The sequence below is a fragment of the Falco naumanni genome, chromosome 3, assembly GCF_017639655.2.
Source record: "Falco naumanni isolate bFalNau1 chromosome 3, bFalNau1.pat, whole genome shotgun sequence".
Lineage (NCBI taxonomy): Eukaryota > Metazoa > Chordata > Aves > Falconiformes > Falconidae > Falco > Falco naumanni.
Genome location: NC_054056.1, coordinates 27,799,967 through 27,813,353, shown reverse-complemented (window position 1 = coordinate 27,813,353; position 13,387 = coordinate 27,799,967). Strand labels below are relative to the sequence as shown.

Below are 13,387 nucleotides of genomic sequence, written 5' to 3'. Positions count from 1 at the left end.
AAATAAAATGCTGAAATGAAAAATACACCCCAAAGAATGGAAAGCATTGTAATAAGACAACATTTATCTTTCTAACTGAGCCCTCTGAAGTCTGCAGAAAGGGTTTATGGATGAGACATGAGCAGCAGAGAGCACGCAGGATCATTGCTAAGAGCAGATCACCAGAATTTGGTAGAGTCACAAAACACACAGCTATTTTGTGTTTAAGTTAATGACTTATAGAACCCTGTGATGTTCAGAAGCATTTGGCAAAAATCTTCTAATATTACTGGATTGTTTAAAGATGTTTGCAGGTCACGTTTACAAGCGGATGTCTGTTACCTGGCATTTTTTATACACTTAATACGTTTTCAAAGCACTTAATGGTTTTAGCAGCTCTTTTTGCTGCTATCTGCACACTAACTCCCTCCCATTGTACTAGGAAACTGTATTCCTTTCATAAATAGCTGACTCTGTCTTCTCATTTTTCTATGCATCAAGGCTATAGAAGAATAATTATTTAGGAAGTTATTTTGTTACCCTGTTTCCAAATCCTTATTAGGGTGTCTGGTAATCAAAGAAAACCTTACTATTCATATACATTTTCAAATTAACTATATAAACAGCTCTTAACTTATGTCACTATTCTTTAAAGTTCAACCTATTTCTTATTTTACTATTTGTATTCCTGAAAGCCTTCTCTTTTGTGTTCATAGCAACCTTCCTATCTCCCTTCAATCACCATGGCCTCCACCACTTTTCCCAGCTGTTTAGAATTCATTGCAAAAAATTTAACTTGTTTTCTTAGTGGTGTTTTTTCAAGTGTTATGACATGCTGCAGCATATTTTACAAACTGTAGAGGATTCTAAATTAATATTTCTTACAGAGTTTCACTTTTAAACTAACTTCCTAGTATTATTCAGATAACAGATTATTGGTATATAGATTTGCTCTGGAACTTTTCCACAAATTTCTGAAATGCAATTTTACCTTTACTTCCCAAATTTTTCACTTAAATGATTGAATGCTGATTAAGCCCTTCTTGGGGAGGGTTTATTGAGTCAAAGGTAACTTACTGAATATCCCAGTAGTCTGGGCAGTTACCTGAGATGCAGAAAAGTGTGTCCATTCATTTTCATCCCATTTCCATCAGAGATCACACAACTGGTTATATGCATTATGCTATTAATTTTTAAAATGGAATGACTGTAGTTCGGCATCTAATTCATACTCACATGCTAAAGTTTCAGGGTTGCTCAGCAGCCACGGAAGCAACGAACGTGTTCAACATCTCTGCAAATCAGGCTACATAGGTGTCTAGAAAATACAGAATCAAATATCTAAGTACAGACATCCTACCTGGACAAAAATAGCCTGCCTCTTTTTTTTTTTAATTTCTTGAATATGGACTAAGTCCTGGTTCCTAGCAGAAGCAGAGCATATGACTTAATGGATCTGTTGCTCATTCAGATGTGGTAAATCCAATACGTACATTTATGATGTCTGGCAAATGTTATGATTTTTCTATTTAAAAATGAAAATGTATTTACTAATTCTATAGTCTGATTTTCAGCATATTTCTTTCATTTTCTAAGTGCTAAAAAAGTTAATGTTGTGTTCTGTAAAATTTGGAGAGAAACAGCTGGCAGTGTGATTTGTGACATGATGTATTTTACTGATCCTGAAAGCTTACTTTAGGCTCTCCTAATTACATGAAGTTCCCTCTTCTCACATAGCCCTGGGATAATTGGATGGTATGGCAGTCCAAAGCCTTTGGGATGCTAAAATAATCATCCATTAACCCTATAAACATACTTTTGCTTTGATGTTATCACCACTAGCTGCTAGCTGAATAATTACAGTTCCCCTGTGATCAACTTTCAAATGATAAGAGTGATAGCAATGATACAGAGGATGAAAAAAGTTGCAAGACACTTGACATGTGTTTTTAGTTCATACAAAGGACGAACATCAATTTATAGAAATACATAGAAAAATATAGAAACTGATGTGGAGCATGCCATGTGATTAAAGCTTTTGGTCCTCATTTCATTACTGCAGGCAAACAGGGCTTGCACTCAGTGGTGGGGAGCAGCCACAGGAACTGGTTGTGGCTCTCTGGCTGAGATAAGTTTATGCTGTTCCCTTTGGCAAATCATTGTCTTTTAAATTCCTCAGTGCTTTGTTCAAAGTACAGCTGTGTTTCAATAATAACTTATTTCTGTATAATTCCAGTTCAGTGGTTTTTATTACATATGCTGCTAACATTTTCACACGAATACTCCAGCTGTACGGCAGTTCTCTGCACTCAGAACTGGCCCAAAATCACGCCAGGAACTGTCTCTATTAGTTTCTGTGTTACCAAACTTTTGTATGCTGAACTGTTATACACCACTCTCATCTTCAGGCCACTGTTGTCCCAGCTCTCCAAAACTCTCAATTTTTAAGGTTAGCCCAAATTTGCTGCAGTTCCTATTTACACACACTATTATCCAAGTACCAAGTTTCACAAGAGCTGTCAGTTTCCAGATATGAAATCTGAGCCTGCTCATTCTTTTCCAGCATGGTTAGGTAATACCGTGTTCATCATAGGACAGGACTAATGATACCAACTCTACTGAATCACCGCATGCAAGTAGGCACAGGGACTATTTCCTCTCTTTTGCTGTGTCAGTAACTTGAAATCTGGACCAGAAACATCATCTGTGGATCTATCTTTAAAATTATCCCAAGAATAGTGTGCAAACTGTGGTGAATTGTGTCCATTGGCTGGTGGATCAGGGGTTTAACAGCTAACACAGAAACATCAGGAGAGATTTTTACTGATTAAGTCTGTGCCCAGAGAATGACAGGCTAGATCATCTGAGGTGAATCATCGCCACTTACAGCAGAAACCACAGTTCAGAATTTCATGTCACTTAGGACACTTCGCTACACAGGTCTTTATTGCATATAACTATAACCATAGCAAACCTCTTATAAATACCAGGTAAAAATGAACAGAAAACAAAAGCGAGCTCACTTTTCAGTCAGAGAGACCTTTCATTAGACTTTCTAACCTTATTTAGCATTTGTGTTTGTGTGTGTAGGGGGGTAAGTAATTGTGGAGGACTTTGGTGTCCTGTAGCAGACGGAATTTTTACATGTGGACCGCTACTCAGAAGGCTCTAAGGCGAACTCATCATATTCATTTTGATGTGTATTTTAAGTCAGGTTTTGCATCCAGGTGTCTAGAGGTAGAAAGCCAGTGCTCCAATCCACTGTGCTACTGGGCACCTTAGCAGTGTTCTCCTCAGCCCTTGCCTTGGATTGGCTTCTGTATAATCCTTATCTTAGTGATGTTTAGCTCTACCCTCTGGCCTTTTCTTGTTTTTTGGTTTCTTTGCATTTGACCATTTTTTGAATAATTTTGCTGAACTATTTAGGCTGCTCATTTGCACTCTAAGAATTACCTTCAGCCACTTCTGAGGGGGAAAGGACATAGAGTAAAACAGCTTAATGAAACAAAATTGGAAGATCTACGTGAAGTGAGTACATAAGATGGTTCAGAAAATTGTTAAGATAAAATCTTATATGCAGTTGCCATTGAATCAAAATTCATAGCTGAGAAGATTATTCCACCAGTGTAAGTTTAGGGAGCCACAGCAGTCTACTGTCAGTTCACAAGAGGCTGCAGGAAAAAATTTTGCATGACTTAGGATTTTGGGATGTTTTCATAGATGTTAACACAGGGGCCACTGACTGCAAGCTGAAAATTTGGAGTTTAAATGTTTTCTGCCCTTTCTAGTTACTCAGAGTACTTTTGACGAACAGGCTGATGTCTGTGCCCTGTTCTTAGAAAACATACATTTCAAGAGTTGAGATTTCCATTCAGTGAATCATTTCAGGTAACAGCTCTCTTATGCTCATTTTAATAATAGTGGTTTGGGGTTTTTTTTCCTTTTCAAGTTTCATTTTAGATAGAGCACAGTCCCATCTGACCACCAAAGTAATTGAAAAAAGGAAAAAAAAAAAGTAATAGCACATCTACCGTGTCTTACCAAATCTTTCCTCTAAATGCTTAAGAGACTCTTCACTTTCTCTGTGTTGCACAGGAGGAAACAAGATTATGGAACATGTTATCTACTATACAAGTTGAAGACAGGAATGCAAAAAAAATGTATTGAGAATACTTTCTTCTCAAGAATCCTTTATTTAAAAGTGAAGATAAGTGAATGTTGAATGATAAATGAAGGTTAAAGCGTCAATATTAGGACTTAAATGCTTTTATCCATATTGTCGTAATATTCAGCCACTTTGCAAGTATTGAGTTTTCTTTTTGCAGAAGCAAGTATTTTCTCGTATGAAAGCTCAATAAATTATCTAAAACACGTCCCTATCTTATGCTCCTCTGGCCCACAACAAAGCTATTTTTCTGCCAGGAGAAACCTTCCACTGACAGTTTTTGCTGTTGCTGTGGAAGTAATTTCTTATGTCAGTAGAAGAATTCCTTTTACCTGTCTTAATTGTGTCTCCCTCATGGACAATCATCTGCTAATACAGCAGGACTATTTTGACAAGCGAAGAGCTCTATTGGTGCAGTTATACCCCTCCCTGTGCGCTGCAGCAGAGGTCTATCTACCCCCGACACCATTAACACTGGCAAAACTGTGCTTTTGCCAGCGTGGCTTATCTTTATCTTATCAGTGTCTGAGTGACACAAGCTGTGTCAGTGAAAGTATAGTTCTGACTGCGTAACTGTGAACATTTGCTGCTTTTGGTAGCGTAGCTCAATTTTAACCTCAGTTGCAAATCATACCCCTTTGTACACCTGACTAGTATAACTAGGCCTGCACAATTTCATGGCGTAGACCTGTCCTGAGGCATTTTTGCCTCTGGTTTAAGGAGGCACAAAGCGCAATTTAGGTAGGTACAAAAGCACAAATGGTTCTTTTCATGCTCATTTACCTGAGCCCTACCATTTTCTTCTGCTTCTCCCTTGATTCTTCGTCTACTGCATCCCCTGGCCATTTTTCCCTGGTAGTTTGGACTTTCTCTTCTCTTCCCCAAAACCTGTCACTGCAGCCTCCCCAAAATTATATTAATCTCTGCCCTTGCAAGTTGTCCTGCTTCTTCCTTCCCTGCAAGGTAGGGAAGCAGTCTTCATGACTGCTACCTCACTTCCTATTTCTTCACTTCTCTGCCGCTTGCTGGCCATCTCTGCCTATTTTCTGCTGCTTTGTGGGCGCATCTCAAAGCACTGTTTACCATATTTTCCCTGGGCTGGTTGGGGTTTCCTTCTTCCCCACCCCGTTGTCTACTTGCGCTTTTTTAGCTATAATTAGCTATGGCATGCAGTTAAGAAAATAAAAATGTAGTTTGGAAAAATCAAGGGAAATGTCCTAACAGCAAGGTCTCCAAGAGTACAGACCAAGCTCCCAACAGAAGCTGTTGGATCCTCCATAATTAAGGATATTTAAAACTAAACCAAGACAGTACTGAAAGGTATATTGCATAGAGAAATACTGTGGCAGCCTCAGGGAATGAATAGCAGGTATTTTCCATCTTCAGCCTGTAATACCAAAAAATAGTAAGTAATGTTTCAGCTGGATATTGCTGTCTGTCTTTGGCTGCTGATGTCTCTGCTGGTGCTACAGCAGCCCTTAGAATGACTGAACATGAAGTTATATATACATATATTTATATTTATATATTAAAAGCGCCTACCACCGTATTGATAAACATTCTTTGGAACCACTCTTGATGGCATGAGCATTCATTTAGTTTGTGAGAGGTTTCAGAATCAGCTCTCCCTAGCAAATGGGACAAGGGGAAACACACAGCTGGCTTACTACTTGCCTCCAGGAGGGAAAATAATGACATTTAAACTAACAATCAATTAGGTGTGAGAGGCTGGGTGGTCAATAAGAATGAAACATGTCACATTCAGTACCAAATCACAAGCTGGGCATTAAACATTAACATTCTTCTTGCACACCTGTGTTTTTGCATTACCTGGCAACAAAAGTCTCTGGGCAACAATGCAGAGTTTTGAAAGAAGTGAAAGTATTGCAGTGGGTGGTTTTGCGTACCGTTGCTCTTTCTCCCACTCTGTCTCTACACAGACACACTTGCACATGGGCTATACAACCCGTTTCTGAGGCTGTACATTAGTGATCACAGAACTGTTTGAGAACGTAAATGTCAAGCATCTGCTTGCTATTTTTTTCACACTATATTTTTAAACAGTCTGAGGAATAAGTAGGCTGTGCTGCTCAAAAATTTGCTAAGTAACTAGGTAAGTATGCAAGGGGGATCTCACTTAAATTTATCTATTTAAAATGTACTATTTTTTAAAATCCTCCTCTTTTAAGAATTTTGGTTATTTAAACTGTAATAACACCCCTTTGTGCCCCTGTTTTTTGTTTTGGTTACAAGGTTGAAAGACATGCCAGTTGCTTATGTATCACTTTAGCCATTCTCTATAGCTACCTTTATATTTAGGATATGGTATAACCTATATACCTGAAAGAACAGGTATCAGTTGTTGATCTTCCCCAGAAAGGATTTAGAAACATTGGTCATTGCTAAAATAGTTTAGGGGAATAGTTTATGCTACTTTTTACATTCTGAGAATCAGGGCTGGGGAAAGGACTAGTTCATCAAGCTGGTCCAGTCCCAGCAGCAGAGCTGCTCTGCGTTGCATCTATCTGCTGAAGACTCCCACAGTGAAAGGAAAGAAGGAAATGGGGGCAGCAATTATTGCAGCCAGGGACTTCAACCAGTCCCGCAATATGCCCTATGGGCTGTGATCTATGGTGGAAAAAAATGGTGTGGATTTCAGAAATACTGTCTTTGTATTTCCAGATGAGTCCTTAGGCAAGAGGTAGTCTCAGCTGGTGAGGTGAGCCAGCTCAAGGCCTGTTTTGCAGTGTTGAAATGGCTCAGAGCAAACAGGGAGCAAATACTTCACACTCAATTTTTTATTTTTGCTGTGTGTTATCACTAAAATACGGTCTGCCGAGAACAGGTCATAAAGCAGAGCAGATGGCTTGGTACCTGAAGAACTACACTGGGATTCAGGGGGAAAAATAGGTTTTATTTCCAGTTTTGCCACTGCTAGCCTGTTGAGATATGAGGGAAATTGCTTAAGCACGCTGTGTTACCAGAGTTTTTCTTTCGCTCACTAAAGGCTCATGTTAGGGTAAATTTGGACTGAAGTTCGGCCTTGACTTTCTGCTCACCCAAAGCTGCCCTTGGAGGTAACGGGGGGGTTGCTGCAGGAGCACATTCCACTGTTGTGCTCCCTTGCTCCCCAGCTGCCCAGTTTCCAGGGGCCAAGGAAGCTGAGCACGGGGTACCCACACGGGGAAAATAAGAATGCTGTATGATGCTCTGTGATCTGAAAAACGCTGAGAGCATTTCTGACTGGTCTTATGTGATGTGCTTTTCTGTGTGGTTTTCTGCTGCCCAAGTTCATCAAGTTTAGTTTTCCAAGCATTCTTAGGAAATACATTTAATCGAACTTTTCCCCCTTTTGTTCTGTTTAATCACCCTGCCTGTACATTGGTCGCACTTGTCAGTTCTGCATTTGTTCTTAAGGAGCTTTTGATCCAAGAAACCTGCGTCTCAGTTGAAGAAAAAAAGCACCTCAAAAGCAAAACAAAACCCCAACCCATGAGAAGACCCAGCAGTGGCATGTTTGTTCATTTAAGGAAATACCTGGTTGAAATGTAAAGGAAATTCAAGCATTTCTTTTGGTCTTAGGTTTTATAAAGACTTATTTCTCAAAGCCCTCAGGGTTGTATTCTCTGATCCTCCATGCAGGCTTTTCCCTGTGTTAGTATGTCAGCCGAGTTCTGCCTCTTGGCACAAGCGAGGACATCAGGAAAAGGGTGGCGGCGAGAGGACTCCGGATGCTGTGCAGGCATAAGCTCAGGCAGTGGATGGGGCCTCCAATGCCTCTGACATCCTCTGTGGCTGGACAGCCACACATCAGGGTGAGGGCGCTGGCTCTGGAAATCCCGGGAAAAGGAATTAGAAAGTCAGGGCCCACCAATGCTGCCTATTACAGCTTATAAAATACTCCTGGTTAGCGTGAGAACTGCCTTGCTCCAAAATGTTTTTTTTTGGAGGAAAGGGATGTGTAAGCATTGCAAGAAATTAAAGTAACTTCTCAATATCATGATTTAAAAGAGGACATTGATAATGCCTAATGAGATGGGTGTGTGTGTGGTATTTTCTAACTAACCTTTACCTCCTCTTTTAATGCCAATGTTAGCTTTAGTCTCTGCGCTTTAAATCATTGTATCCTCAAGTTGCGGCCTTCATGTAAGCTACACATCCTGTTTTTCTTCTCTCCTTGAATAACTTTAATCAGCATCTCTGATATTTGAACTGTGGGTGGGGGCAGAATTGTCCTTTTCCTGGGATTGTAGCAGGTGGCTTTTATGTCACCAACATGGCTATGCCACTCAGTGGTTTTAATGAAATAGATAATATACAAAATATCTTCACAAAACTATTGGTTTTATTTCTACTATTATTCATGGCATTTGACATCACTGGGTAGGGTCAGGGAGGTGTGTGAGGGTTATATAGAAGTTAAGAGGGAAGTCTTCTTGCCCCTTTCCAGGTTTAACACTGCTGTTTGAGTATTGATGTCATGATGGCCAGAAAGTATACAAACCATGTGCAGTCTTAGAAAAAAAAAAAAAAAAAAAAAAAAAAAAAGACTTAAACTGTCATAAATAGAGTGATCAGAAGAGATGAGAGAAAATATGGCAATGCAGATGGTACAAAATGCAGAGTGGAAAGGATAATGTTTCATGCAGGCAACACAGTAACATTTTGGGAGAGTAATTTTATTCATAGAAGTGTTTTTATTAGGCAAATATTACTCTACTTTCTTTTTCATTAGAATAAAAAAAAAAAAAAGGAAACCATTTGTGCCAAAGTTCACATTCAGGCTTAGACTGCAGTGGGTTTTGACCTCTCTGATGCATTATAAACGTTCAAATGATGGAAAGTTTGAAAACTGAGTTAATTTCTCTTGCCCTGAGATAGCCCAAAATCAGAATTAATTCCTAAGCTGTTAAAGACATATCACTTTTTACTATTTCATAAACATTGGTAGTTGGGGATTTTTTTTAGTTATTACATAACTTTTGCATTTTTTTTTTTTATTTACAACATTAACATGACATAGTATGTGCTTGTTCACCCTTCACTACATCTTTCTGAAAGAATAGGAACGTTTAAAACATACAAACATAAATGCAATGCAAAAATTATGTACATATTTCCCCCATCACTAAAATCATGATTATTTTTTTCCAGTGCGAGCTTTACAATACCTACATTATTTGCATTCCCGTGTTTCTAGAGCAGATTTCAGATGCTGAATTGAACAATGCTTGCTTTCCTATTCTATCTGCTTGCTAAACTTCCCACATGGAAGGCTGGTTAAGCACCTCTGAAATTAGAAAACACGGTGAGGGTGGATGGGAATCTTCATGCAGAAGTGGTCCAAAATGCCTCCTAGACTCTCCTACAGATGCTACCCACAGATCAACGAGACATGCGTTGCCAGCCTCCAAAGATGATTAGCCATACAGGAATTTGGACCAGTTTCAATTATATTTATATATTTATATAAATGCCTGTGCAAACAGGGCCTTAGGTTGTAAACTCGTAGGCCTGATCTCCATGAGTTTATATGTATGTGCCATGCAGGCTTCAGCCACTACAGCCTCCCGATGTGAATGACACGTTTTAAGGGCTGAGCTTGAGGTGGACATCTGCTCAGGTTTTTGCTTAATAGGATGCCTAACACAAGAGACACTGAAGATGTAAGCTGGCTATAAAGCTATAGAATTTACCAGCAGTTCTTCCACTGCAAGTTGACAGGTGTAAGGGGGATGGAGATGAAAAGGTTAAAGACACTTTAAAATGAATTTATGCTTAATCACTTCCCTTGATAGTTTTCTGATAAATTAAGAACCTTGTAACAGAACAAATCAGAATGCACTTTCTTACGTTTACTGCTAATATTGCAGGGTAAACTCTTATATAGCTGTTCTGTCAGCCAACAACCCTGCTCATGCAGCCAGCTGTAGCTCGGCTCATGTCTTTCGGATGGGTCCTGTGTATTCCTGACTTCATGCCTTTACCCAGTATTTGGAAAGAACGGTGCAAAGGAAGTTAATAGTAACATCCTACAGGCAAAGACAGTTTGTGGAAAGAGTTGGTTGAGGGCTTCCTGCCACAAATATGGAATCTAGCCTTCCTTTCCATGTGAATCCCTTTTCAATCAGGAGATAGGACACCAGGTAAGCTGGTACAAGCCTTTTGCCTACAGGCCAGGACTTGATTTCTTTAAAAAACTGCCTGCAACTTCAGGTTCCACCTCACCAATAATAGCTTGCAAAGGCCTAGTTTTAGTAGCTTTAGAAATAGTGTAAATAACCATTTCCTGAAAGTGTAAACGGGTTCCTCCTGTACTCATTATGGCACCCTTTGCAAGTAGTTTTGCTTGACTTCCCCCCCCCCCCCCCCCCCCAAGTGAGCTTTCAGGATGGAGTATTTCCAGTTATTTTCTTTTTATATACTGGTACTATTTCTCACCCAACTCTGTGCTGCTAAGGGCTTCAAGTAAAACCCCCACGACTCCAACCACCTCTCCATCACTTGCCGGGTCTTCTACATCTTTGAACTTCCACTGCAGTGAAAGCGATGGAGAGGACCCTATCCGCAATGCCACATGCGGCGCCTGTGCGGTCTGTAACTACCTGCATTTGCAAACGTCCCTTGATTAGACACGGTTATCCTGCAGGTCCTAAGCTGAAAATTTCGCGTCCTTTAGGTTTCGGCAGCCGGATGGATGCCTGACTCCAGCAGGGAAAACGCACAAGGACGAAAGTTTTCTGAGGCAACGAGCAAACCGAGCAGAAGCTGACTGCTGCACGGAGCCGCGGGCTCCTGCCTGCGGCCGCCGTACCTGGTGAGCGCCGGGCGGGCCGGAGGAGGAGGAGGAGGAGGATGCACGGACATTTCCGCGGCCAGCGGGAGAGCCCCGATCAATTCCCAGAGCCAGCGGCTCCGGACGCGCTCCAGCCCCGAGCGCACGCCGCGGAGAGCCGCCAGCTGCCCCGGGGGGGGAAGGGGGGCACACGGGCCGCCCGGCCAGGCCCGCCCGGGAGAGCCCGAGGAGAGCGGCGGGAGGGCGCGAGGCGCCGCGTGGCACCTGGCCGCCCCCCCCCCCGCCCGGGGTATCCCGCTGCTGCGCGGCCGGTGCGCGGCGGGCCGGGCCGGGCGGGGGAGGGGGGGAGGGAGGGGGAAAGTTGCGCTCACTCCGCTCCTTGGAGGCGCCCCTCCCCGCGCCGAGGCGAGGCGAGCGAGAGATGCTATTTGCAACAGGCGGCCGCCGCGGTAGCGCGTCCCCGGGAGAGGAGCCGGAGCGACACGTGATGTGTCTCCTTATCAGGGTGCGCGGGGCAGCGCGGGGGCGGGCAGGGGGCGGGGGCGCCCGCGGAGCGCGGCGCGGCGGGGTCCCTAACCGTGCCCATCTCTCCCCTCCAGGGAGGCGCGGAGGACGGGAAGTTAGCGCGGAGTTGATGAACTTTGCACATCCACAGAAACGCCATTTTGATTCCTTTTTCCGGAACAAGTTTGCGGCTCCCTCCCGTGCGCGCTCCCCCCGGCGCGCCCCCGCGCCCCCCCGGCGGCCCATCCTCCCGGCATGTCGCGGCGCAAGCAGCCCAGCCCCAGCAAAGTCCGGCGTAAGTACCGCGGGGCTGCCCGGCCGCGCTCCCGCACAAAGGGCAGGAGCGTGCCTTAACTCCGCAGGGTTCTCTTTTGGTTGTTGGTGTTTGTTTTTTTTTTTTTAATTTTATTTTCTTCTTTGCTTTTTCTTAAGGGGGGGAGAAAGATGAGGAAAATAAAATCCTGGGAGGGGGCAGGCGCGGGGGTGAGGACGTTGCAGCGTGTTGGCTGGTCGTGCGACTTCTTTAAAAAATGAAATGCTTGTTGGGGGGGAAAAAGTTTCCTTTAAAAAAAAAAGAGGAGGAAAAAAAGTTTGGCTGGCAGCGGTGGAGATGATGATGAGTTCGTGCAGCCTCCCTCTTCCCTTCCCCCGCTCCTCCCTCTCCTCTCCTCCCTCCGCGGCTCCTGTGTTTTTTTTTTCTTTTTTTTTTTTTTTTTTTTCCCCTTCCCTGTTGCAGACTTTCTACCAACCAGCAGCACCAGCCGCGGCGTTTTGCCTTCAGGACCTGATGCTCATCCATATTAAACCGTCTGAGCTCAGGAATCCGGCCAGATCATCCCCCCCTCCTGCTGCAAAGTTTATTTTTAACCAGCCACCGCCACAATTTGGATGGGGCTGCGAGGAAGCAACATCTTCTAGCCCGGCTCGCCCCCGTCTCCCGAGCCCGCAGCCGCTTGCCTTTTAACTTTTCCTTCGGGCTTACTTTCCTGCCGGCGGTGGCGGCGGGTCCCGCGGCGGCCCCTGCCCGCTTTTCCCGGACGGGAGGGCCGCGCCGGAGCCGGGCAGTTGGGATGAAGGCGCCCCTTCTTCGCAGGTAGAGCCGGCTTGCGCCGCGCATCTCTCCGCTGACTTTCCGCCCCCCGTGCCCCCCTCGGCGGGGCCCGCCGGCCGTGCCAGCCCTTCCTCGGCACCCCGGTCTCTCCCTCTCCTCTTCCCCCCCTCTTATTTGATTCTATTTCTTTCCCCTTGCCTTTTCTTCTACCCCCCCCCCCGGCCCCCCCGGGGAGGGACGTGCGTGTCCTTCCCCTCCCGGCCTGCGCGGCGGAGGGGAGCCAGGCCCGGAGAGCGGGGGGTGGGTTCCCCCCGCCGGTCCCCCCCCCGTGTACCCCCGGTCCCGTTGCCTTTGTGCGGTGCCAGGAACACATCCCTGCGCGGCGGGGCCAGCGGCGGGCAGGGACGCCTGGGCGGCGTCACCACTACAGGAAGGAGCCGGGCAGCATCCGAGGAGGGGGGGTGTCCGGCCCGGGGCCACACTCGCCCCTTTCACCCCCCATCTTGCCGGGGGGGGCGCGAGGGGAGCAGTGGAGGACCCCCCCCTCGCAACGGTGGTGTTTCGGGTGAAAACAAAGTTTCGGGCGGCGCGGCAGCCGCCCCCCCGCCGGCGGTGCCCGGTGCGGATGGGAGCCAGGCGCGACCCGTCTCTCAGGCGACTGCGCTGCCCATCGCCGTTGCTACGGGCCGGGACCCCCCCCCCCCCCACCCCCGTCCTCCACGGCGGGGCCGCGGTGGGGATGGATGCGAGGGAGATCCTCCCGCCCGGTTAGTGCACGGGGTTGGCCCGGGTGCCCCTCCGACCCCCCGTCCGCGGCGGTGCGGGGGCCGGGCCGGGCGCGGCGTTGCTGGGCAGAGCAGAGCGGAGCCGGGCCGGGTCGGGGCGCACGGCG

General features: G+C 45.2%; 1 protein-coding gene across 5 annotated transcripts in view; it reads left to right on the top strand.

The window, feature by feature from the left end:
* The first annotated feature begins 11,303 nt into the window (after positions 1 to 11,303).
* The window catches only part of RREB1 (ras responsive element binding protein 1), a 125,772-nt gene continuing 123,688 nt past the window's right edge, over positions 11,304 to 13,387 (top strand). For 3 of the 5 annotated variants that reach the window (XM_040586829.1, XM_040586830.1, XM_040586831.1), the window contains exons 1-2: positions 11,306 to 11,445; positions 11,540 to 11,739. In XM_040586829.1, coding sequence (XP_040442763.1) covers positions 11,700 to 11,739 — 40 coding nt within the window. In that variant the 5' untranslated portion in view covers positions 11,306 to 11,445; positions 11,540 to 11,699. Of the gene's footprint in view, positions 11,446 to 11,539; positions 11,740 to 12,163; positions 12,538 to 13,387 lie in introns of those variants that run through there. The other 2 variants (XM_040586833.1, XM_040586832.1) reach the window with 2 other exon arrangements.